Source organism: Neomonachus schauinslandi, chromosome 10 (assembly GCF_002201575.2).
Source record: "Neomonachus schauinslandi chromosome 10, ASM220157v2, whole genome shotgun sequence".
Lineage (NCBI taxonomy): Eukaryota > Metazoa > Chordata > Mammalia > Carnivora > Phocidae > Neomonachus > Neomonachus schauinslandi.
This window is the reverse complement of record NC_058412.1, coordinates 59,860,935-59,888,613: the sequence shown is the minus strand read 5'-3', so window position 1 is coordinate 59,888,613 and position 27,679 is coordinate 59,860,935. Positions and strand designations below refer to the sequence as shown.

The following is a 27,679-nucleotide window of genomic DNA, read 5'->3' as shown; positions in this document are numbered from 1 at the left end:
ATTACTGTGAAATAGATGTAGCTTTCAAAACAAAAACTATCTGCTAGATTACCTCTTGGGAAGGTTAATGCAACAATTTTTTTTTTCAGAAGCTCAGTCTTCAGTCATTTTGCAGATGATAAAATTATTTTTTCAAGTTCACTTTCATGCTCTCTGTGGCTAAGTTTCTCCTGATCGGTTTCGGGTCTCTGCATCTACCCATATTTCTATGGGTACTGGCCATCTCTGATGGAAACTATTAAAACCTGAGAAGTGTCATTCCCTTTGGCATGGCATTTTAAATAACAAAACTAAGTGGACCTTAAAAATGCCTATAGAACCTATTTAAAATAAGCTTGGCTATCAGTCCTAATTCTCAAAGAGGTAACTAATCAGAACCTAATAATAAAAATAAGAAGGTAACAGAGGAGCCATTTGAGTTTTTCAGAAAGGAGAGTAAGTTGACAGTGTAAGTATATTCTAGACTAAATATTTTACCAGCCACAAAAACAGCACCATGAGCACACTCAATTTCAAGAACAGTGCATACAGCCTTTGGTGAGTTTGGAGGACAAGGAAACTGCCTGCAAAACAAAATAAATTTTACAGCTACTATTTTCCAGACATGATATCGAACCACATAACTAGGATGAATCAGCATTGTCTGAGACACACAGAGCCCGAGTCTCATGGACTAAGCCACTCCCTAACTTTAAGTTTCGGAATCATAAGAGTCTTTTAGGCCTCAAGTACGTTTTAATACATAAGAGTGGCACTAAGTAAATCAGGGCTCTGCTACTACCTTTCACTTAGGAGGGCTCATGTTCCCAGATGATAATTTCTAACAACCTTGAGATTTGAGAGAAAAACCCATATTTATGAAGTGGAAGCCTCTCCAGGTTCTTTAGCCATTTTGCTATCCATGAACACTTAGTGCCAGCTTACAAAACCCTTAATCATTCGGGTAAAGTTGGTGTGCAGTGACAGACTAGTCACAGGAGTAAGTCCCACCTGTAGGGAGGGTCTCTGCCATTTTTCTCTCTTTCTCTTTCTCATTCCAACTATGACCTCAGGGCCAGAAAAAGTGGAATGTGACAGACTCTGCCCTTTTAGCTAAGAAACTTCAATCTAACTGAAGACAGACAGGAAAGAGCAATATATGGCTTTATTTTCTGTCTACCATCTGGGAACTTCCAAAGCCATGGACTGGAGTCTACCTGTAAATGACTAGATATGGACTTACTCCAAATGCTTGGCTTGAAAATGTCACAGTTTCCTAAGATGTCTTAACAAAAAAATTACTTAGAAACTCAGGAACTATTGCTTGTAGAGAGTAGCTAACTTTACTTCCTAAAGTTTAATAGAAATATTTCCATTTTCTGAGGCTTGCTTTTAGTCAGTAAAATAAATAAAACCTTCTTCATAGTTTCATTGTTTGAAATTTATTCAAGGATATTCTGGAAGGATAACTATGATAATATTTTATTAAATAAAATGAACACAATGAGAATTAAAATATAAGCTTTATTGTATTTCAGCATATTTTAACAAGTGAAGAACTCATGAGCCTTTTTCTCCCTCTTCTGGAGATGGACAATACTCGAAATGCAGAATGAGGGATGTAATGGGACCAGCTTTGGGCTGGAGAGTCAGGAACCCTGGCTCTAAGTCCACTCTATTACCCAGTTGAAATCTTAGGCAAGTCAACTCCCTCAATATGCTCTTCTAAAGATAAAGAAGTTGGGTTTGATTCATAAATTCAAATATCAGTTTGACAAACATTTATTGAACACTACTACATGCCAGGTACTATGCCAGGGAGTGGGGATATAACAATGACTAAGACACAATCATCATCCCTGAAATACATCCAGTTTTGTTTTAGAGATAATCCATATTATCTCTAACGTTCCTTTTATTAGAAAATTCCATGATGCTCCCATGTGTCTATACTTCTACTTACTTGCGGAAATCCTCTTCTTTTATCTTATTCAATGCTTTCATAACTGCCATTCTAGTGAACACTGACTATATAAGGTAAAAATGAAAAGAAAAGACGTTTTATCACCCAGGCAAGAAAACAAGAAAACATCGAAGGTGAAACACAGAACATGGTTGGAGAAATGACATCATTTTAAATCATACTTACAGGACAGAAATACTTAAAAGCTTAAGAAAATAAAACATTAAGCATTCATACTGTCAGTTCTCCCCACAACCCTCTTTTTCAATTTTTCAACTAAATTGAAAAAAGTTCCTTGATTTACTATGATCAATCACAGTTGTCTCTTCTGTTTGGAGAAATTATGCTTGACTCTAAAGAGGCACATGTAGGCATCTCAACGGTTTATCATCAATGGTTTTCTAAACCATATTTTGGAGAACCCCTAGGTATAGGGTTAAAACTGAAAAATAAGTGCCTATTTGTTAAGATATGAAATCTTAAGCCTGAAAGAATCTCAAAAGGTCATGTAATTTGCTCCCAGCAAAAAGGCAGGAAAGCTACATACAACTGTACTACTGGCCAAATGATGTGGTGTCGATGATGCTTTGACAAAAATGTCCTTATTCCATTATTTGGTGTTGGTACTTGTATATTTCCTCAAAGATAACAAAAACTGAAACAAGATCTTCAATATAAATATGGCTACAGGTTATTTGGACAGAGCTTTCCAACTGGTATGGCAAAGCAATAAGCTATAATTGTACCTAAGATGTTGAGCCCTCTAATTCACAAGGGCAGAGGGGCAGGACCTGGACAGAGAGAACTCCCCGGCCCATTGCCTCCAACTTAGAGCAACTTCATTTGTTGACCTCAGGGTGCTGGACAAACATTGTAATGTTCTAGGTGTATCACGATGTGAGAAAGGTGGGAAGCAGTGCTTTACGCTTTGCCTGCATTTGTAAATTATTTCTGCACAGGGCATTCGACAAATGTTACAAACTCTCCCCCAACACCCACCCCGCACCCAGTTCCAAAAGGCTCGGCAATTAATCAAAGCCAAGAGTAAAGACCAATAGATGTATCTTTGGTAATATGCTTATATTCTTCTTAACAACCATAACAGCAAAATAGATGTTAGTAAAACTAAGAATGCCTGAGTCTCTGCATAAAACCAGCTAGGTATCTGTGGCATGAAATCTTGCCAATATCATTACTTTGCCATTCCCTCCTGGCATAGTAGAAACTAAAAATATATGCTAACTAATTTGCTCATTAATATGAAGACCAGCTCACATCAAATAAAGGGAAGTTTAAATAAAATGTCCTTTTGCAAATGTAGCCTGAAACAGGCCATATTAATTCCGATTGTCCTAAGTAAAATAATTTATTTTGGATTATATTTCTTAAATACCAATTCCTAGAAAATGGATATTAGACAAAAGTTTGGAATGCTAATAATTAACGTGGATTTTCCTCAATGAGTTAATTTGGGGATTAAAACCTAAAAGTTGAATTTCCCCCAAATGGGTAACAGTAACATCACTGAAACACTGGTTCTAAATTTAACAACACCAGAGAAACAACCCAGACAGCGACACAAATATGAGAATGTTTGTGTTATGACTTCCTAGCTAGAGGCAAAGGTATTCAGAGTTGAAAAAAAATTAAAATAAATGTAGCAAATGGAAATATTTAAAGAATGATTCTTAGTATAATACACTGCCAGTATTTCTAACACATATCATTTTGCTGTTAATCTGAATATTCAGTGCAGACAAAACTCAATAAAGAATAAAAAGAAGGAATCCTTACCTGTTTGTTTTTGGCTGGCTTGAAGCAATCTGGGCATATTGCACGTCTAAGTAAAATTTAAGTTAATAAAAAAAGTTAATGAGTTTATTTTGGGGTGAATATAATTCAAATATATTTTATATATTTTAATATATATGGCTGCTAAACTCAATATATCAAGAGCAGACAAAATGAATCCCTATACCAGCTGTACTGGTATGCCTACACCCTTATATTAGACAGCACATTTTAAACCTACTAACAGACATGACAAGTTCTGATATGCTCATTACAAAGAGGAGGAACACTGTTTCATGAAAACCAAAAAAGCATTAACAATGTTACACAACTGACATTGTTGTTTATGTAGCAACTTACAGGAAGTGGCAATCCTCAACTGTTTCTGGGTGAGCAAAGACCACACTCACTTCAAACAAGCTCTAAAAATTATAAAGACAGTTTAAAAATGAGCAAAAGGAAACCAACATCTAACCACTTATGAATGGAAATAGAAATTAATTCTCAAAGATTGGCTCACAAACAGTGGCAAGGAAAACTGAAAATACTACTGTTCTCAAATCAGCTTGTGCATGGGGCAGCTGGAAAGGAAATAGTTTTGTTTTTTGGCTTTTTTTTTTATTTCTAAAGCTCAATCACTAGTTATTCTACCAAAAAAAAATTTTTAACAAATTTTAAAATAAATTTGTATGATTTTTGTACAATGTATATAAATTCAATGTGAAGATGAAAGAGAATTCAGGGAATTGGAAAGAGATAATTGTTCGTATGATTACAATTATTAGCAAGGCAAAAGCGTTTTATTCACATGCTTAAAATCTCTGTGGGAGCCTTTATTTTTTATTATTTATTTTGTGGCACTTTACTCAAACTTCTTAGTGGATTTGAGTTTTAAAAGCCTGGTGATGGGTATTGAGGAGGGCACATGCTGCATGGAGCACTGAGTGTTATGCACAAACAATGAATCATGGAACACTACATCTAAAACTAATGATGTAATGTATGGGGATAATATAAGAATAAAAAAATTTAAAAAAAGAGATCTTAATTTTTATTATAAAAATGATACATACAAATTATAAAATAATCAAACAGAATGGATTTTTAATCCCACACCACTGAGGTAGAACATAGTAATAGGTGTGTTTCCTTCTAGCCATTTTTATGAATATAAACATAAATGTATATACTTCTTAGGATATTAAACATACTTTTAGAAAATTGCTTTATTTAATTAATATTATGTTGTGGACATCTTTTCATCTCTTCAACTCCAGGGAGTGTTGGATGTTTAAGTTGTAAACTTTTCCATTATTAAAAAATGCTATAATGAACATCCTTGCATACAAAAAAAAAGCACAATTTCATACTCTATGTACATTAATCTTCACAGAGAACAAAATTCCACATTGAGAAAAATGATAAATGCCATACCATGTAACAATTTTATCCTTTTTACTATTTCTGTATTTACTGATTGCTTTGGATTGTCAACAGCATATTAGCTTCTCTAGAATCACAACACTGAATAGCTAAATTCTTTTTGCTCTCTAATTTACACAGTAAAATTAAAATTACAAGACATTGCTTTTACTCAAGAAAACTTCACTCATTCTGAATCTATTAGAACATTGTTGCATCTTTTGTTTTCTATTTTCTGTTCTCATTAATTCAACATGTAAAATTACTTATGCTTCAAAACTGAAGTTTGAGGTAAAAATATTTTGCATCAATGACTTCTCTAATTTCCAAAGTACTTTCATTACCTCATTTCCCCTCGGTATATGTGTGAAGTGGTTTTATTCTCTATTCTGTCAGTATTCAGTTTAAAGGAGAGAGTTTATTCTTACTAACAGAAGGAAACAGAGCTATATAATTCTGAATGGTAAAAAATTTTTTTAACTATTTAGCTTTGAAAGATGGTTTTGTGATTTTACTTGAATAGGGGTGTGTCTGATATTCAGGGAATTTCCTTCAAGCAAAATCATGAAGCAATGAAGTCATACTATAAAAATCTAATTTAAGATGAGCTGGGAATATATCTTGTTGAGCTCTTTCCTAAAATTTAGTCCATTCTGGAGACTGAGGCAAGGTCCATTATGGAACAGGGGAGATGGCTAGGTGTTCTGGTTTCAAAGGCAGTCTTTGCCTAAAATTAAATAGAGGGACTTGAGATTTAACAAGGTGGGATAGGTTGAACCCATGCTCACTATAGTTGATTGATTGTACCTGAAAACAAGATTAGCCACAGATAACTGAATTTAAATAGTCTAGAGTTGGCTCTACACTTATTCACAGTTACTTCTATATTGCTTTGTATCAGTACATGTGTCTCTCCAATTAAACTATAGACATATTAAAGGCTTAGATTCATTTCTAATCTTTTCAAGTCAATTATGGTATACTACATTTGTTACACTCATAAATGTCTTAGATCATAAAGAAGTCTTAAAAAAATAAAATCTTTCTCAATTTAAGACTGTTAGAAATTAGTATTTTAAAAGCTTAAAAATTCTCCATTGGGTTATTTAAAGAGAAGATTATTTTGGCTAATCAAAACTCTACCATATAATGAAGTAAAACTGGTAAAACCAGAGAATGAAATTAACAATGCTGACGATGACCCAATACCTTTCCATCAATGGGAACACCCAGTTCCTCTGAAAACAGGGGGTGAGTTATCCATTTGTAGGCTTCTTTTAGCTGAACTATATCATTTCTTCCCAGCGACAGACTCTGTTTTCTGAATAACATAAAAATTAATTCACTGAAATGGAAAACTTTACTTTTTCTGCTAAAGGAAAGAATTTATGCAATTATTTAAAAATATTTATTGAGTGCCTACTATGTCCCAGGCACTTTTTACACATTGGATAGAAAGCAGAGAATAAGCAGACAAAAATTCCTCAGCTCATGGACCTTATAGTCTAGTAGAATCAAAAAACAGCTTTTTAAAATGGTATATAAGACAGTTTTTAAGCTTCAAAGACAAAAGTATACTAATAAGTTTTTCTGAACTACCATTGCCAGATTCCAGGGTTATAGGTCAGAAGACAGAAAGATGGAATAGAAGGGATTGTTTATTGCTCAGGAACAATAAAACTGTGTATTACAATAATCTCATCCAGACTAAAAATTTTTACATCTACTCTCTTCCTAATAATGGGGTTTACTTTTGGGAAATCAACGTAAAAGCTATACTTTAGTGCTAAAGAAGAAACATTAAATCCTAAAGTATCGATGTGCTGAAATGCTTGTCACTTTAATATCAGAAAAATGTCTGAATAAAAATCTGACATTCCCCCCAAATCTACTCATGATCCAATAAATAGGTTTCAGGAAGTCCCAGTTATGATCTCTGGCTTTTAGTTTGTAACCTAAAATTGTTATAGAAAGGAACTGAAGGGGGTGCCTAGTTGGCTCAGTTGGTAGAACATGCAACTCTTGATCTCAGGGTCATGAGTTCAAGCCCCATGTTGGGCATGGAGCCTACTAAGAAATTTTTAAAAAAGAAAGGAACTTAAATAAAAAGAAAGAAAAGCATGTATGGTATGATATTATTAAAACTGCTTTGCTATGCTGAGAATACTATGATATCACTAATGAATTAACAAGTCCACACCATTCAAATCAGTCTTATGAACTACAAATCAGTTTTATGGCTATATACAGGGCTGCTTTTAACAAGAGATGTTAGGACCAACTTGTGAATCATTTCTTCTATGTCCAATTTTCACTGATAGAAATGACTACTTATATCAAACATTCGTTGTAATTTAATTCTTAAAGACAAAAAGACACTACTAACTGCAGGTAGAAAATAAAAAATAATTTAGCTAATGGCTAAATTTAATTGATCTAAAAAACATATAAAGACAACTTTCCTCTAAGAATACAAATTATGAAATGGTTGATGTACACATTCTATATCCAGCTGAGAGTATAACTGGTTACACAGAATGCTTTCATATGCTTTGGGATTGTGGTTTAACAATAAAAAAACTCAGATAAACCCTACATCTGACAAAGAATCAAATTACTCTCTACATTCAAGAACTTATTGAAACACTGTTTGAACTTCTTAAACTGTTCCTAATTCTCTGAATATCAGAAACATTTTAAGTATTTTAAAAGACTATCTTGATATTGTACCAACAGTTTAATGATATTTGCATAAAATAACATCACAGTTGAAAAGTAATTAATGTTTGAGAACTCATTTTAAAGGATAAAAAGTTGAAATGGAAAACACAAGAATAGAAAACTATTTAAACATTGTTTAGATTCTAGAGAGTACCAAGAGTTGCAGCAAAAAGCAATCCAAAATATGGGTTAAGACATTACTGGTATTTTAAATCCTTCATAGTCTTTGAAATAGATTTAGACATCTTAGTCCAATTAAAAAAAAAAAACCTACAGGTATTTTTTCTTTCCAGATTAAAGAACAGTAGAAAGGGGTTAATAGACATCTTGGAAATCTTAACCTTCTACACAAGGCAAAAATTTAACACTTAAAATGCCAGATTTTTAATCCTGCAAATTCAATGTGCCTTAGTAACTTTTCTAATATAATTTAGGGTAAATGTTTTCACAGAGGTTCTTAGCATATGCCTGATGGTCCTTTAGAGGCATTAGTTGTCATTGAGGTAAATTCAGTCCCAACTGAGTACTTAGTAACTGCATTTCCCTCTCTCCTGTGTCAGATAACTACTGATGAGGATGTCAACTGCAACCACTTTTGCTATAGATACAATATGACAACCATTCCAGAGGAAAGATGAGCCAAAATATCCAAGCACGATTAATTTTTCTAAATTCCTTGAATCAATTCTTTAATGATTCCTCCACAATATTTTGAATGTAGAATGAACTACGGATACTGAGGGAAAAGATTAGTATTCTGTATTTCTTCTGTGCCAATATCTCTATATTGAACAGGATCTTTTGGAAGAGCTAAGCTTAGTTTAAAATTCTTCAATAAAGAATAACAACAGCAACTCACAACCAATGTGGATGGAAACTGGAAACATTTAGAAAATAGCATGCCTTGACTGTGCTAAAAAATTTATCAAACATAGGATCAAATTTTATTATGCCAGAATCACAAGCATTTGAGACTAATTTAACATAACCTAACTAAACCCCAAAACCTTTGCTAGATATACAGCTATTACCCTTTCAGAAAAGCAGATGTGAAAAAAAAAAAAAGGCCAAATCAATTACTTTTTTTATAAATCACTTAACCAAATATAGATTCAAATACAGAAATCTATACTTCTCTTTGTGCTTTTCTCTCCAGAGTGCACAGGAAACTTAAGTAGTCATGTGGCCCTTTTTATATTGGTATAGAATTTTTAGTTTCAAAATCCAAAAAAGGTCTGGAAAATTAAAGACTTTTTTTTTTTCTTAAACCAGTTGGCAAACAAACACTGACTTGAACATGTGAGGCTGTTTAGAGACTTTGTGTATCAAACTTAATGTGAATATTTATGTTTCACTGCAGAATTTCACTGCAGAAATCAAACACATTAATGTGTTTGATTATAGAGTACCACCTCAGACCATGGAGGGGAGGGGTATGTGATATATGGTATTTGTCACCATATTACATTTCTAAAATCTAAAAAAATTCTAAATTCCAAAACACATTTGGTCCCCAAGGGTTTCAGATAAAGGACTGTGGACCTATGTTTTACACGTTTTATCTATGTATAAACTCACTGTTGTTCTGCTTTAAATAGGATTTTACTTTGTATCTTTTATAGTATAGTTTATAATTTAGTTTCTAAGACTAGTATAAAATTTATTCTTTTATAATAGCTTGCCAAGCTACATTATATAAGTGCCTAATGTAAAAATATAAAATACGTATTTACATTCAATGTTAAATCTACAAAAAAATGAATCCACTTTAATAGACTACTAATAATGTGCCATGCCAATAAACTAATTTAACAAGGTTGACACCCAAATTCATATAATAAAATTTTTCTCTTTCTTTCAATTTCTCTAGGAGCTAGTGAAGTCACTCTAAAAAAAGAGATAGTAGTAGTAAAAGCACTTTAAGAATCAGGTAGCTTATATTTAAATGGTAGAACAAATTCCCTACGTAAATTACTTACCCCATTTCCTGTTTTACCAGCAACCATGCAGCATGCTGTAGGCAATTTAGTCACACCCAGAGAAGAGAAAAGGGGAAAAATGTTCATTGAAATGAAGTTCCAATATCATTACTAAAGTGCTTAACTAATTTGCTAATCAAACTCTCCTTTTTAGGGGAGGAGTTAGTGTTCAGAAATGTGGCAATGACCTCATTCTCATTTAAAATCAGAAATGAGGTAAGATGCCACTTTGCAGTGCTGGGTTGCTTGTGGCCTAGGAACAGATTTCTATCTCATTAATGAGGTATAAGTGTTTAACATGAGTAGCTCACTTTTTTTCTTAAAGTCTCTTAGTATTTCACAGAGGAAGGCCAAAAGTGAACGAAGACCTACTATGTCCCCCAAACAGAACTGAAGGCCTCAGTTTTTTTGTTTTCATTTTTTTAATAGGGCTACCACATTTTTAACTCTAATTAATGATGTCCACATGTAAGTGTTTATAAGTAAAATGTACCAACATCCGTAACTCACTTCGGAATACAACAAAAACTAAGATGGGTGGATGGATAAACTGATGACAAAATACATAATAAAGGAAATACAGAAAAATAGTAACAATTATAGAATCTAGGTGGGTATACGGGTGTTCATTGTACAATTCTTTCAACCCTACTGTATGTTTAAAAATTCTCATAGTAAAATGTTAGAGAAAATGTTCTGGGAAGAATTAATAAAAAACTTAAAAAGTTGCTAAAATGGAGATAACATTCACAATTATGGTTGTTATAAGGATTAAATTAAATTCATATAAAATGCTTTACATAGTAAGTGTGTGATACTAAGATTTCTCAGTTTGCCAGTAGGCTCCCAAAGCTGTCACTTTACAGAAAGCTAATGACATGTCCTATCTCATTATATAGCATTTTGTGAACATGACAGAAGCATACATGTGTAAGTCAATAAAATACCATATGTAGTCTCTGCATCCGCCTGTCACAAAAGTGGCCATTCATTATCGCTCACATCTACCTCAAGACCTGCCCCCCCCCCACACACACATGTTACAGTTCATATGTAGAATCCTGTCCTTTTAAACTTCAAATGACCAGTGAGGCACTAGTTACCTTTAAAGACTTATTTGGAAATCTTAGGTGTATTACATTGTTCAGACATGAGCAAGCAGAATAAATTAATTACTGGCCAAGTAAGAACTAGAATTGTTCCCAATGCCTAAACATCTCATCAGTGCCTTCTGATTCAGTAGTTTGTTTACTTTGCTAGTTCAACCTAATGCCACTGACAGCACGACAAGACCCCATCTTTCTTTCCTCCCATTTACGCAAGCCCTCTTGGAAAAGTATAGGGGCATGGTAAAATACACCAATTACTAGGAGTCAGGAGACCTCGTTTTAGGCTTTACCAAATTTCTGGCACTCAGTTTCCTAATGGGTAAAATGAAAGAGTTACACTAAGATGAATGTAACTTAAACTATTCTGGGTGGCTAAAGGTCATCATTAATGGGCATTAGTATACTATTTTGGAATAGAGGCTATTAAGGCTTGCAGGACTTTAAGATCATAGAAAAAAGTGAAAAATGATCTCCCAAAGCTGAAACCTTGTAGTCCATATTGCCCCACCTTCCTCCAGCCTCCATACTTTAAGAGATCAATAAATACTTGTTTTCTCATCCAAAAAGGGATATTAATACTCCCCTTGAAGGGAGACTGTGGGGATTCAATGAAGTTGTATATGTAAAGAACCAAGTAAGATTCCTGGCATGTACTTAACAAATAGCAACTACTATTGTCATTTTTTAATTAAAACCTTAACTGCAATTCACAAATGATAAAATTATTATCCCTTTTTTTCCCTTAAAGATTATTTATTTGAGAGAGGGAGCAAAGCGAGCGAGAGAGAACATGAGTTGGGGGGGAGGCAGAGGCAGAGGGAGAGAGAGAAGGCTCCTTGCTGAGCAGAGAGCCCAACGTGGGGCTCAATCCCAGGACCCTGGGATCATGACCTGAGCTGAATGCAGACGCTTAACCGAATGAGCCACCCAGGTGCCCCAAATTATTATCCCTTAAAAGATTTACAAGACTTGATTCCTTTCCCTCACTTCCCAAACTGCTCTCCTATAGATAGTCCTGAACTTTTCTCATCAATGAAATCCTCATGGGTATCTAAGCTATAGAGAATTATCTGTCCATTCTTTAAGGGGACTCAGGTTCTTCTATTCTTTTTTAGTGACCTTTTTCTCTCCTCTTTTGAAGCAAATTCTGTTTTCTATAGTCACTTTCAGGTGATGCCATCAAATCTGCAATGTCCTGCCATCCTCTGATTATAAAGTAGGGCAGAACTGGAGGTTGCCAAGGGAAACCAGATTACCATGTGTAACATATAAAATTAAATCAAATGTCTTCACTACCTGAGATTTGCTAAAGGGTTTTTCCTTCCTAATCCTCTGCAGGCTTCCTGCTCAAGCATGCCAGCAGGTTGGACAGAACTAATCACATAGCAGGGGCTGGAAGGCTGAATCCCAAAGAAGTCAGTGTTGCTCAATTATTCAATTTTTACTACATGCTAATAATGTCCTGGACCTGCTTCTGCTGAGGAAGAAAAGTACATTTCTCTCTTTCAGGTCACCAAGATAATTTTAATAAATGTTCTATTCCTCAGTGGGAAAAAAATCATTCTCTAGAGTAAGCAATTTAATTCTTCCTCCCCAACAGAACCAAGTGGCATTAAAGTTATCAAGTTTAATCAAACTTGGCGCCAAAGGCAATATGTCACCTCCTGAAAATTCAGGAACCACACAACTTAATCCTGGACTCTGCTTTCACGTTATTGGAGAATTCTAGGCAAGCGCTAATTAGAGCAGTTGAATTACCTGCTTGCTAAAGTGCTTGTGTACTCTGGTAACACACACACACACACACACACACACACACACACACACCATGGAAAGTCTATGCTTGGGAATGGCTTTAGAGCTTAGAGTTCTGAGCACCAAACAATGAGTGTGTGTAACAGTAGGGCCAGAAATTGAGGCTGACTTAAGCAGAGGTGGCAGGAAGGAAGGATGAGAACGAGAGGCATTAAAAATGGCATGTTGGGGAGCTACAATTCAGTAAAGCTGGTGCTTAGGGTATATATAATGTGTGCATAAATGTGAGTAGGGGTTCAACAACTAGAGATGAAACTGGAAAGGTCAGTAGGTTTTAAGTGCCGAGCTATGGCATGACTCCAAAGAATGAAACTATAACAGAACAAGTGCCACATTTATGTATGCAAAGTCCCATGGCAGCACAAAGAATGGACACCATTTGATTTTTTGACATTTGATCTTGTATAATTCATCAAGTCACAATATAACCATCATCTGCACACTATTTTTCTTACATGGTAGCTTAAGAAGAAAATAAAATAGTTCTTATACCAAATTACTTCATTATCATACATGGGAAAATATACTGTGGGGATAGAGAGGAGTACAGAGCTTTAAGAGATAACAGAGACAGACTGCCAGGACTTGGTGACCAGCAGTGATACTATGGTTTCTAAATTACCACTACTGCCCTTTTTTTTTTAAGTTTTTATTTATTTATTTGACAGAGACAGCACAAGCAGAGGGAGCAGCAGGCAGAGGGAGAAGCAGGCCCCCCGCTGAGCAAGGACCCAGGACCCGGGGATCATGACTTGAGCGGAAGGCAGATGCTTAACCAACTGAGCCACCCAGGCGTCCCACCACTAATGCCCTTTTTAAAACTCTAAAATCTTTTGAATCCTACACATCTCCTGTACTCATTTATAACAACAAAGATAATACAAATACAGACTTGTACCAACAGGAAAATGACAACAGTTGTGTGGGCAGCTAGTGGTAGAGACCCTTGCTCTCTCTTCTCCCAACACACACACACACACACACACACACACACATTTATGTCTTCTACTTGCACACAAATCGGCACCTGAGAAGTAGGCTCAACAATGAGGTCAGTAACGACAGTCACTCTTCTTTCCTCTTCCCACCCAGCATGCCTGCCCAACCTTTCCTTCTCCCCCTCCCTCTCCCCCAGCCTGCTACAACCATGAGTATCTGCCTCACCAGGGCCCGCTCCTCACTTTGTATCAGGTTTGGTGTCAGGCGTGGTGGGAGAAAGAGGAAGGTAAGAGAGGCGGGAGGAGAATGCATGCCTATAACCATTGCTGGACTCCACCACGTAGCTGAGGTAAAGACTCCTTGCCCACGTCTCCTCAGCTCCACCACCTCCCTGCCTCAATCTCACTCTTCTTTTCCCGAGTCTCTAATGTCACACCCATGATGTAATGACTAACAGACGGAGTCTGGGTATCTCTTTTGATGAATAAAACATCATCTATGTTTGAAAACCCACCCATATCCTCTACATTATCCTTCCCTACAGGGTTGAGGGGGACATAAACCCTTCTCACTCCAACTGTTCCTACTACTGTTGGTAATACAAACTTTTGGATAGCATTAAAAAGATTGAACTTTTTATTTTTCACATGGCAAGAGGGGAAAAGCAGGACAAATCAGCACAGACAGAATGAATCTGTGGGCCAAATTAGGTTGTACAGCTCTACTGACCTAGTTCACAGGGGAATTCTATTTCTGAGTTGTAAATTTGTGAGTTGTGAGTTGTGAATTTTAAGAAGAGAATTTCTATTGTATTTTCTAATATTCTAGGTGCTGATGTTCACCTAGCTCTGAAGGATTTAATCGGAAATAATCACAAGAGGAAATTCTATGGGGATGGGAAGGTGGGGTAGGAATGGAGGTGGGAAGTGGGATCAGAAAAGACAGAACAGCTGCAATGAATGAAAGGCTCTGGGATAGACATGAAGAGAGATATCACTCATGTGTGGAATCTAAAGTCTAAAAAAACCCCAAATGAATGAACAATCAAAAAGCAGAATGAGACCTATAAATACAGAGAAAACTGATGGTTGCCGGACGGGAGGCGGGTGAGGGATGGAAAAATAGGGGAAGGGGAGTGGGAGATACAGCCTTCCAGCTGCGGAATGAATAAGTCACAGGAATAAAGAGTACAGCATAAGGAATAGAGTCTTATATCACAGTCATATATAATATCATTATACTGTAAGAGTGATGTATCAGAACAGAAGGTAGCTACACTAGTGATGAACATAGCATCATGTATAAACTCATCAAATCACTACACTGTACACCTAAAACTAATGTAACATGTGTCAACTATTCTCAAATTTAAAAACTGAATAATAAAAAAAAAAGATATGGTTTGTCTTGTTCTTTAGTGTCAGAGAGGATAACTTGGCAACTGAATTTCAGGTAACTCTGGAGTTAATATCAGTGAAACAAAGACATCTCAACAAATATCTGTTAGCAACGGGGTGTGGCGGAGGGGATAAAAATATATTTCCTCCTAGAATCTGATTTTAGAGAACTAGCATCCTCACTGAAATACCAGTTAATGTAAAGTGAACTTGCAGATTCAAGAGACTTCGATGTATCAAAAGCTCAATTTCAAGTCATAAATACAATTTTACTTCAGAATTACTATCAAGAAAAACAGCTTTTAACAGTAAATGTTAAATTTTAGAATACCAAAGAGACAAATTAATTGCTGAGAATCTATTAATTGTTGAAAAGGGTCTCTTCAGTAAATAACTCAAGAATACTATGAAAATAACTATTTAAAAATTATTCCAAGTTATCACAAGAAAATTACAAGACTGAAATCATTCTGTGTGTTGAACTTGATTTGCACTAGATATATTCTTAGGATAACAACTGAATTTTATAAGAAAAAATTTAGGTATTACTTTTTAAATATGCAAAAGTAATCTGTAATTATAAAATAAAGACTTGTGACTTCAAGGTGGTGGAATAAAGCACTTTCTGTCCGCTTCTCCTTTGGAAAATCATCTCAAAATAAGATGGAGAATGACAAACAGAAAAAGAAACTCCATCTATAATGAAAAACAAAAAAATTACTCATCACCCCAACTCTCCATACATGAAGACAAAAAGGGAATGCAGGAGCGGAAAGTGGCAGAGCCCAAGAAGCTGATCCTTCACTGTTGGTAGAGGGAAGTACTTGCCCCCTGCCAACCCAGCCAAACTGAGGACTGGAGGTGCAAGACAGCATGGGGTGAAACAGGCTAACAGAGGGGGAACCGAGAGACCCCAGGTCCTCTCTCTGACACCAAGCAAGAGGCAATTTTGACTCTGGAGACCACACTAGAGGGATCTATACTCAGAAGCTCCTGGCAAGCCCTGCAGGGGTTCAGTCGGAGTTTACAGTCTGCCCAGAGACCTGCAAGGTCCTACCCTGTGCTGGGTACTGAGGCAGCCAAAGTTCTACTTCTGTGGACAGAAGATTCGAGGATTCATCTTTGGATAAACTGGATGGTTTCTGAGAGAAAACTTTCAGAAAATGACATAGGGTCTCTCCATGTAAAAAGTCGGGTTACTACCTATTCTCCTCCAATAAAACCCAGTCAACAAGCACTACTATCCTGATCTATATAGATGTAACTTTCAATCACTTTTTAAATGCCCTATGCTTAACAATGAGTGGACAAAGATCACTAGTCATTTAGAGAAAATCTTTAAGCTGAAAGGAAGAGAACAAAAAAATAAACACGAAAGTAGAAAAAATAATACATGAATTCCCATTCACCTTTGAGCAGCTTCAAGTTATCAACATTTTGCCAATCTTGTTTTATTTATCTCTATTATCTTTTTTTTTTTTGTAGAGAGAGATGGGCTCCAAGTTTTTTTTGTTTTGTTTTGTTTTGTTTTTTAAAGAAAATCCAATCCTGTGAATACCTTCCAATGGAAACATTTTTAAAAGTGATATTCTTTTTTTTCATTTAATAGCACCTTTTATTTCCAAAAATGAAAGGACAGATTTAATACTGTAGTTAAACCATTACTGTAATCTGGAGGACATGTAGCAGTCAGTTTTCCCAGAGCAAGTCTTTATTTGACACAGACGGATCTAATTGTAAATTTTATTTGTTGATGTTCTTCATTTCTGGCTTTTTAGTGGGTGGCAGGGGACACCCTTGATAAAATTAAGCCTAATACAAGTCTGTCCAAAATGTAGGTAATAACCCTAAATCTTTTCATCATATGCAAGTAAACCAAAATTAAAAATGAGTAAAAATGAATTCAGTTGAACTTAATTTCATAATGTCTTATTACTTTTTTATTTATTCATTTATTTTTATTATGTTAATCACCATACATCATTAGTTTTTTTTTTTCTATGCAGAACATGCCCTCTTTAATACCCATCACCAGGCTAACCCATTCCCCCACGCTCCTCCCCTCTAGAACCCTCAGTTTGTTTTTCAGAGTCCATAGTCTCATGGTTCGTCTCCCCCTCCGATTCCCCCCCTTCATTCTTCCCCTCCTGCTATCTTTTTTTTTTTTAATATAAGACTGTTGAATCACATCATTAGTTTTTGATGTAGTGTTCCATGATTCATTGTTTGCATATAACACCCAGTGCTCCATTCAGTACGTGCCCTCTTTAATACCCATTACCAGGCTAACCCATCCCAAAAGTGATATTCTTTACTACCAATTCAACTTAAAATTGAAATGTTTTAGATGTCAATTTAAAAAATATAAAAATATTTAAAAATATTTTTTCAAAATTCTTTTAGGGCAGGAGAAGGGTATATAAGCAAAAAAATTTAAAAAGTTACTTATGGCATCTTAGTATAAGCAAACACCATCAGAAATGAAAAAGGGACTAGAACCACATATTTGGAGAAGGTTTGGGGTTTTCCCCCTCATTTTCTTTTATTCTTTTTAAATAACATGTTAGAGGGGTGCCTGGGTGGCTCAGTCATTAAGTGTCTGCCTTCGGCTCAGGTCCTACCTTCTCCCCTCCCTCTCCCACTCCCCCTGCTTGTGTTCCCTCTCTCACTGTCTCTCTCACTGTCAAATAAATAAAATCTTTAAAAAATAAAATAAAATAAAATAAAATAAATAACATGTTAGAAAGTACAAAACATACTGTCATTTATTTTGGAACATAATTTTCTCTGTCTCTTTCCCCGCTGTATATTATCTCAACCTCAAAGGTTTTCTGATTCTTCAGCAAAGAAAAGAAGTGGGAGGGCCCCTGGGGGGTAGGGGAGAAGGTAGGACCTCCTTCCTACTACTCACCATTTCTTCCTTTTACTCTAACCACTGGATAGATATAAAATACCACTATCACTGCTGGGGACTTGGGCAAGACACACTGAATATGGTTCTGAGTGACCACAGCCAATGACAAGTAATTGTGCATGCCCATGTGTGTTAGGCATATATGAGTAAACAAAACAGACATAAGTCCTTGCTCTTGTAAAACTGATAGCCAAGAATCAGAAAACAAGCAAAACAAATAAATAAGTCACATAACTATTTTATGAAATAAATGCAACGTGAAGTGATAAATGCAGTGGAGGAAATTAAAAGAGGAATGGGGAATGGAAGAAATGATTTGCAATTTCAAATAGGGTAGTTGGGGAAAGCCTCACTGAGAAGGCAACATTTGAAAAAAGATATGAAGACGATGAGGGAATAAGCCATGACTATATCTGAGGAAGAAACATTTTAGGCAGAAGGAACAGCAAGCAAAGGCCCTGAGGCAGATGTTTGCCTGGTGTGTTCGATGAATAAACAGCAAGGAGGCCAATGTGGCTGAACCTTGGAAGAAGAGAGAAACAAGGGATGAGTCAAAGAACTGAGGTGCAGTGCTAGGATAGGACCAGTATGAGCTCTTGGAGGCAATTAAAGGACTTTGATTTTACTCCAAGGGAGATGGGGAGCATAGGAGGGTAAGCAAAGGAAGGACTTAAACTGACTTACTTTTTAAAGTACTAGGGGACAAGCATGGAAACAGAGACAGCTGCTACGAGACTATTGTAAAAATCCGGGTATTTGCTCAACCTGTCTATGCACCCTCCACTTCAGGATAAAGGAAATGATTTTGAAAGGTACAGCAAGGAGAATTGGGGTCTTTTCTAGTCTAGGATCTCACTGCCTTCAAACTAACTTTTGCACAACAGTCCTTGGCCCATTTCCTGAAAGAATAACCAGAGGCTTTACCAGGCTATAACTCTGTTCTTGGTCCTGGTCTTGGCAGTAACTCTATGCCTCACACTGTGCTGGATACCCTTCCAAGAAGGAGCTTCTGGTGCACAGGTGGCAGGAAGGAGGTACTGGGCCTGGGGAATTGGGCCCTGCAGCAGTCTCCATGGGTACGGGCCTTTAGAGCCAGAGGCTCTTGAACAGTCATTATAGACAAGAAGATCAAATAGTCCAGCTCAGTGGAATTGGAGAAGGGAGTGCACTGAGGACAGATGGCTGGTCTTATGCATAGACTGCAGGCCCCCAAAACATACTGGGCATGGGAGGTATAGTGGCCAAAACTCTGTACCATCAAGCTTCAATCTAGGGACACTTCTGAATTCTTACTTTGGGCACAATATGGGTTTCAAGAAATCCAGCATAACCATCAGAGGATGAGATTGGTCTATGAGAGAAACTTCCCTGGGGTAGCCTCCCACCCTTCCTGCTGGGGCTAGGAAACTCTATGCCTTATCCAGGCCTCCTATCTGAAGTCTGCCAGCTCACAAGTCTAAATCACTTCTGTAAACTTGGCCTGTGGACAAAATCAGCCATAAAGAAGACCCAAAACACCAACAAAGCCAGTTCTTTCATCTAAGTTGGGGCTCTGCTCATCAGCACACAAGGAGACACAACAAATATGTAAAAACAAAAATGCATGCACATATGTATGTGTACATACAGATGCATATATATATACCTATACAGTAGAATATTCTATTCAAAGATTTCAAGAATCATAGAAGAGCACATGCATCTTCAAAAAAATGAAATTGTTAAATCTAGATCAGTGGTTCTCAAACAATTTAGTTTCAGGACTCTTTACCTTCTTAAAATTTTTTGAGTACCAAAATAGCTTTGTTTATGCTGGTTATATCTATAATAATTATAATATTAGCAATTAAAACAATGAGCTTAAAAATATTTATTAACTCATTTAAAATTAATAACAAAAGTAATAAATCCATTACCTGTTAACATAAGCATTTAAAAACTACTATATTTTTCAGACAAAACAATTTAGTGAGAACAGCTGCATTATGGTACATTTTTGCAATTCTCTTTAGTATACGTCTTAATAAAAGATAGTTGTATTTTCCTATCTGCTTCTATATTCAATTTGCTGCAACAGTACATAGCATATAGCCTCTGGAAAACTCTACTGCATACTACTGAGAGAATGAGAATGAAAAGGTAGGTATATATTATTATGAAAATACCTTTGACCTCATGGATCCCTTGCAAGGACCCCTCAGGGTCCCTGGACCACACTTGGAGAACTACTTATTTGAATGTAATGGACAATTAAGGGAAATACAAATAATTAAAATTTGACTCAAGAAGGAGGAATAAAACCAAATAACTTTCAATAGAAGAAACTGAAAAAGTAATAAAGATCTACCCTTAGTACCATCTCAAATGGTTTTATAAGTGAAGTCTACCAAAACTTCAAGAAACAAAAACAGATTATTCCTCTGTTATTAAAATTTTCCAAACACAAAAGATAGACTGACAATTTGGGGCACCTGGGTGCCTCAGTCAGTTGGGCGGCAACTCTTGCTTTCAGCTCAGGTCACGATTTCAGGGTCGTGAGATCGAGCCCCATGTCAGGCTCTGCACTCACCAGGAAGTCTGCTTGAAAATTCTTTCCTTCTCCCCTGACCCCCCATCCCTGCTCTCTCTCTCTCAAATAAATCTTAAAAGAAAAAGACTGACAATTCCACAATGCTTACATAACCTAATACACAAACATAATCTAATATATAATCTAATTGCATAATTAATACCCAAACCAAAGATAGCATAAAAATAGCCAATAATATTCAAACAATGAATGACACTGTACTTCACATGTAAAAGTTCCATTTTTAGAAACATTTAATGTATGTATCTGTACAAAGTGAAATAAATGTATAGTGTGACGAACACAACTTCCACTGAAATAACATTAAAAAGATGCAGGGTGCCTGGGTGGCCCAGTCAGTTAAGCATCTGCCTTCAGTTAAGGTCATGATCTCAGGATCCTGGGATCAACCCCACATCAGGCTCCTTGTTCAGCAGGGAGTTTGTTCGTCCCTCTCCCTCTGCCCCTCCCCCCTGCTTGTACGCTCTCTCTCTCTCTCAAATAAATAAATAAATCTTTTTTAAAAGATGCAATAAATTTTTATTTAAAAAGTAGACAACAGACTAGTCTCACTTACATATACACATATGTATGTATATATGTAAAATCTTAATAAAATATTAAGTTAAATTTTTATTAAAATAAAACTAAAAAATGTTTATTTCAGGAAAACAAAAGTTCAACACAAGAGAATATATTCAATTACTTGACTACAATAACAGTTAAAAAGGGAAAAATATAATGATCACAAATATCCACTTCTGATTAAAAAAACTTACCAAAGTTGGAATAGAAGCAAACTTCCTTAAATAAAGGGTATCTATCAGGAAAGAGTTAATAATATACTTAATATTAAAATTCTAGAAACATGGGCACCTGGGTGGCTCAGTTGGTTAAGCATCTGCATAAAGAGGAACAACACTACAATTACGACAGGCTTCTCATCATAAAAAACAAAGAACAAAAGATACTGGAACAACATATTTGAAGTGCTGATAGGAAAAAAATTTGTCAACCAAATATTCTATATCCAGTAAAACTAACAAAATTAAAGAAGAAAAAAAGACATTTCAGATAAGCAAAAATTGAGAGAATTCAACACCAGTAGATCTATATTAAAAACAAAAACAAAAACCTTAAGCCCTTCAGGTTGAAGGGAAATGACACCAGACGGTCTATTGTCTACTTTTTTAATAAAAATTATTGCATCTTTTTTAAGTAACGAAGAGCACTAGGAATGCTAAATTTGTGGTAAACATAATAGATATGAATATTGTTTTCTTTCCTTTATTAAAAGATATATGACTGTTTAAGACAAATGTTAACACTGCATTGCTGGGTTAAAACGAGTATAGATGTAACAGATATACAAAAATTGCACTAAGGATGGTAAATAGAAATATAATGTTGTAATGTTACTATATTTTACCTGATCAAACTAAGATAAAGATGCTTATTATAGTCCCTGGAGCAGAGGTTGGCCAAATTTTTCTGTAAAGGGCCAGACAGTACGTATCTTAGAGGCTTTGCTGGCCATAATGTCCTAGCATACCTACTCAACTCTGTTCTTGCAGTACAAAAGAAGAAAAGCCTAAAATAAACTATGTTCCCACTTTAGGAAGATAGAAAAAGAAGAGCAAATTAAAGCCAAAATAAGTAGAAGGAAGGAAATAATAAAGAACAGAAGTCAATGAAATACAAGATAAATATATAGAGAGAATAAATCAATGAAACCAAATGCTGGTTCTTTGAAAAGGTCAATAATACTGGTAAATCTCTAGCAGGACTGATCACAGGGAAAAAAAAAGACACAAATTACCATTGTCAGGGAATAAGATATTAATCCATAATAAAGGAATATTATGAAAAACTTTATGTCAATAAATCTGACAACTTAGATGAAACAATTTCCTTAAAAGATATGAATTACCAAAAATGACACAAGAAACAATAGGAAACCTGAATAAAGCAGTATCAACTGAAAAAACTGAGTTTGTAATTAAAAAAAAAAACATGTTCATGTTGTAAAATATCCCAAGAAATCTACACTAAAACTATTACAACTATTTAAAAAAAAAGTTAGGCAAAATTGCAGGTTACAAGGTTATAAAAACCAACTGTAGGGGCACCTGGGTGGCTCAGTCAGTTAAGCGTCTGTCTTTGGCTCGGGTCATGATCCCAGGGGCCTGGGATCAGGCCCTGCATTGGGCTCCCTGCTCAGCAAGGAGCCCGCTTCTCCCTCTCTCCCTCTGCCATTCGCCCCAGAGAGCTCTGGCTCTTTCTATCTCTCTGTCAAATAAATAAATAAAATCTTTTAAAAAATGTATTTTTATAGACCAGCAATGAAAAAATTGAAAAATGCAATAAAAATGCAATTCCACTTGTAATAGCACCCAAAACAATGAAATTCTTAGGGATAAATTTTCAAAACATGTGTGAAATCTGTACACCGAAAACTATAAACCATTGCTAAAAGAAACTAAAGATCAAAATAAATGAAGAAATATACCACATTCATGCAAAAGATGTCAAGACATCAATTCTTACCAGGTTTATCTATAAATTCAATGCAATCCCAGTCAAAATTTAAGCAAATTAAAAAAAAGAAATTGACAAGCAGATTCTAAAATCTGTATGGAAATGCAAAGGACCTAGAATCACCAAAGTAAATTTTAAAGAGAATATAGCTCAAAGATTTATGCTATTTTCATAAAGACAGTACAGTATTGATATATGGATGCACCAATATATCATTGGAATTGAACAGGGAGTAAAGAAATACATATATAAATATATACATATGGTCAGTTTATTTTCTACAAAGGTAGCAAAGAAATCATGGGGAAAAAAAGGTTTTTTCATCAGATGGTACAGACAAGAAAAGAAATACAAACATCAACTTTTACCTTACAGTATATAAAAAAAATTAACTCAGGGGGTGCCTGAGTGGCTTAGTTGCTTGGGTGTCTGCCTTTGGCTCAGGTCATGATTCCAGGGTCCTAGCATCAAGCCCCGTATCACCGGGCTCCCTGCACAGTGGGGAGTCTGCTTCTCCCTCTTCCTCTGCCTTCCCACCCACCCCACTCATGTTCTCTCTTTCTCAAATAAATAAATAAATAAAATCTTTTTAAAAAATTAACTCAGAATGGGTGATACAAATATAAACATAAAAGCTATAAGGAAGAAAACTTTTAGAATAAAACATTGGAGAAAATCTTTGCAAACCTGCAGCATACAAAGATTTGTTAGCTAGGACACAAATAACATGAACCATAAGAATAAAAAGCTGGTGAACTAGACTTTATCAAAAGTATAAACTTCTCCTCTTTGACAGATATCATTAAGAAAATTAAAGAACAAGCCACAACATGGGAGATAATATTTGCAAAACATATATACATCTTAAGGATTTGGATCTAGAATATATTAAGAACTGTTACAACTCAATGAAAAGACAACCCAATTTTTTTAAATGTGCAAAAGATTTGACAAAGTCAAATGTGAAGAGACTTCACAAAGATATATGAATGGCAATTAACCACATGAAAAGACACTCAACATTATTAGTCATTAGGAAAATAAATACACAATCTCTACACACTCACTAGAATGGCTCAAATGTAAGAAAGTGAGAATACTAAGGGTTGCCAAGGATGTGAAGTAACTACAATAGTGACATAACTAACTACTGGTGGAATATAAACTGGTAAATCCACTTAGGAAAACTGTATGGCAGTTTCTCATAAGATTAAACATATACCTACCGTATGACTTAGATATTACATTCTAAGGTATTTATTCAAGAAAAATGAAAACATATATCCACACAAATAATTACACATAAAAGTTTGTACAGACCGGCTTTATTCATAATAGCCAAACACTGTAATGCATGGATGTGCAGGGATGCTAGATATGGTTGATTAATGCTGTTAATATAGTTAATATCATTATGTCTAATTGGTTTGAGGTGGAAAAAGCAACAATCTTTTTAATATCATTTTGAGTTAGAGCACAGATTGCTATAAATAATGTGATGATAGCTCCTAGGCAGAGTGTTAATGTTTGAATGGCTTTGTTGTTTTCTATTAATGGGTAGAAACAGATTAGTTTCCACCTGCTGCAAATATTGTACTTGAATAAAGTAGGGCTGACACGGGTGTAGGGCCGTCAATGGCTGAGGGAAGTCATGGGTGAAGGCCAATTTGGGCAAATTTGCCAGTTGTACTAAAAAAAAAAAGTCCAATTGTGATTAACGATGTGATTAACATGGTTAAAGTTGAGTTTAAAAATTTGTTGAAAATCTCATGACTTTAGGTTGAATCATGCTATTGATATAATAAACACAACATCTCTGATGCAGTTATATAGAATAGTTTGGAGGGTGGCAGTGTTTTAATCTGTTCAGCCGTGTTATTATCTGATTAGTAGAAATGACATAATTCCTACTCCTTCTCATCTGATGAAATGTTGGAAGAGGTTGTTGGCAGTGACTAAGATTAGAATAGTAATAAGGATATAAGTATTTGAAAAATTGGTTAATATTGGGATCTGAATGTATATATCATATAGAGAATTCTATAATTGACTATTATAACAAAATGTGCTACTAGTAGAAATATTATTGAGAAATAATCTAGTTTATTATTTTTTTAAGATTTTATTTATTTGAGAGAGAGAGAGAGAGAGCACATGCAAGAGTTCACGAGGGCAGGGTGGGGCGGGAGAAGGAAAAACAGACTCCCCGCTGAGCAGGGAGCCCAATGTGGGGCTCAGTGTGGGGCTTGATGTGAGGCTCCATCCCAGGACCCCGGGACCCTGGGACCCCAACCCCAGCCAAAGGCAGACACTTAACCGACTGAGCCACCAAGGCGCCCCGAGAAATAATCTAGTTTAAAGCTAAGCAATCAATAGTTTTAGGGTTTGAATGTTTATTCAGTGTCAGTTTGAAATAATTTTTTCTTGGCCTGAGTAAATGAATATTGTGGGATGAAAGCATAGGAGATGATAGTTTTTACACAGTATGGATTTGGATTGCTTTTGTAGATCTTTGAAGTGATTTTTATGATTGGTAAAGTTAATATAAATAGTGAAATTAATACAAGAGGTGAACAAATTTATTACCTTTATTTGGAATTGCACCAATTTTTTGGTTCCTGAGACCAATGGATTATTACTTTTAACGATTAAAAGTTTGAAAACAGGGTGCCAGGGTGGTTCAGTCGGCTAAGTATCTGACTTCAGCTCAGGTCAGGATCTCAGGGACTGGGATGGAGTCTTCTGTCGGGCTCCCTGCTCAGCGGGGAGTCTGCTTCTCCCTTTCCCTCTGCCCCCCCCCACTTGTGCGCTTTCTCTCAAATAAGTAAATCTTTTAAGAAATAAATAAAAGTTTGAAAAACCGTATTATTATACATGGAGGCATGAATTAGTTCTTGTATACTTTCTCAGTAAATAAGTTTTGAGTTTCTATTATTAGATTCATAATCTAATGTTTTTATTAAACTATATTTACAATAGAAGGATGTCAAAATAATTTGCGGGTTAAGTGATAAAAGTAGGAAGGGTAGTAAATGTAGGGCTATGAGACCATTTTCTCATATGAATGATAGTTAGAATTTTTGATGTGGTACATATATTTGCCTCATTGTGTTATAGTTAATATAGGCTAGTAATAACTATGTTAATTCCTTAGGATAATGGTAATGTTGGATCATGAAAATGATGATGTAACTACAAATAGTTCTCCAATTAGGCTAACTGTTGGGGTGTAAGGCCAAATTGGTAAGGCTCACTAGAAGTCATCATGCTGCTATTAGTAAAAGGAGAGTCTGTAATCCCTGAGCTAGAATTATAGTTCAGCTGGGAATTTGTTCATAGTTTGAATTTGCTAGGCAAAACAGTGTTGATGATGTAAGGCTGAGGGCAATTATTAGAGCTGTAGCTCCTATATAACTTCATGGTGCTTCGATAAGAATGGCTACAATTACTAGTGCTATGTGGCCGACAGAGGAATATGCAATGAGTGATTTTAATTCTGTTTTCCATAGACAGATGGAGCTGGTTATAATTATTCCTCATAAGGATAATGTAAGAAAAGGATATGCATGTAATTTGTTAGGGGGTTTAGTACTGTAACTCATAATATTCCATTAGCTGCTTAGTTTGAGTAGTATGGCTACAAGCACTTTGGACCCAGCAGCAGGGGGTTTCAAACATGCTTTTGGTAATCAGAGATGTAGGCCATAGAGAAGTAGTTCTACTACAAGTGCTATTATGTATACTAGTCATAAGAAAATATTACATCAAGAACTAGATACTGTTTCAGTTCAGTATTGAATTATTAGAAAGTTCAATGAACCTGTAAGATTTTGGATAAAGATTAGGACAATGTGAAATGGGAGTGATCCTACTAGCATATAAAATAAAGTCCTGCATTTAATCGTTCTGTTTGGTTTCTTCAGTGGGTGATGATGATTAGGGTTGGAACTAATGTTGCTGCAAATAAAATATAAAATAAAAGATTAATTCTGTAGCAGTAAAAATTATAATTAAGAAATTTGTAGCATAACTAGTATTATAATATATAGTTTTTAAGGGGGCGCCTGGGTGGCTCAGTTGGTTAAGCGACTGCCTTCGGCTCAGGTCATGATCCTGGAGTCCCGGGATCGAGTCCCACATCGGGCTCCCTGCTCAGCAGGGAGTCTGCTTCTCCCTCTGGCCCTCCTCCCTCTCGTGCTCTCTCTCATTCTCTCTCTCGCAAAAAAAAAAAAAAAAAAAAAAATTATATATATATATATATATATATAGTTTTTAAGGAAGGTTAGTGATTCTTTCATCTAGTAATAGATGAAACTGATTGGTTATGGGTATTAGTGGAAGAAGTCATGTCTTTAATGTTAATAAGGGCACTGACAGGGAGAAAGTATGTGAAAAGTTAAGACTGTTGTCATTAAGTTGATTTAGGAGGAATGAGCTAATAAGCTGATTAATAGGCTATAGAGTGTTAATTCAGATTATATTTAAATGTATTCCTTATGACTCAGCAATTCTACTCACAGGCATATACCCTAGATAAACGCCT

At 35.5% G+C, this 27,679-nt stretch overlaps 1 protein-coding gene across 1 annotated transcript in view; it reads right to left on the bottom strand.

Annotated features, from left to right (window-relative positions):
- PUS10 (pseudouridine synthase 10) overlaps positions 1-27,679 on the bottom strand; it is a 66,884-nt gene that overhangs the window by 18,123 nt on the left and 21,082 nt on the right. The window contains exons 5-10 of the mRNA XM_044918570.1: positions 9,856-9,890; positions 6,365-6,476; positions 4,094-4,155; positions 3,737-3,782; positions 1,943-2,007; positions 478-563 (exon numbers count right to left, since the gene is read on the bottom strand). Of these exons, the coding sequence (XP_044774505.1) occupies positions 478-563; positions 1,943-2,007; positions 3,737-3,782; positions 4,094-4,155; positions 6,365-6,476; positions 9,856-9,890 (406 nt within the window). The remainder of the gene's footprint in view (positions 1-477; positions 564-1,942; positions 2,008-3,736; positions 3,783-4,093; positions 4,156-6,364; positions 6,477-9,855; positions 9,891-27,679) is intronic.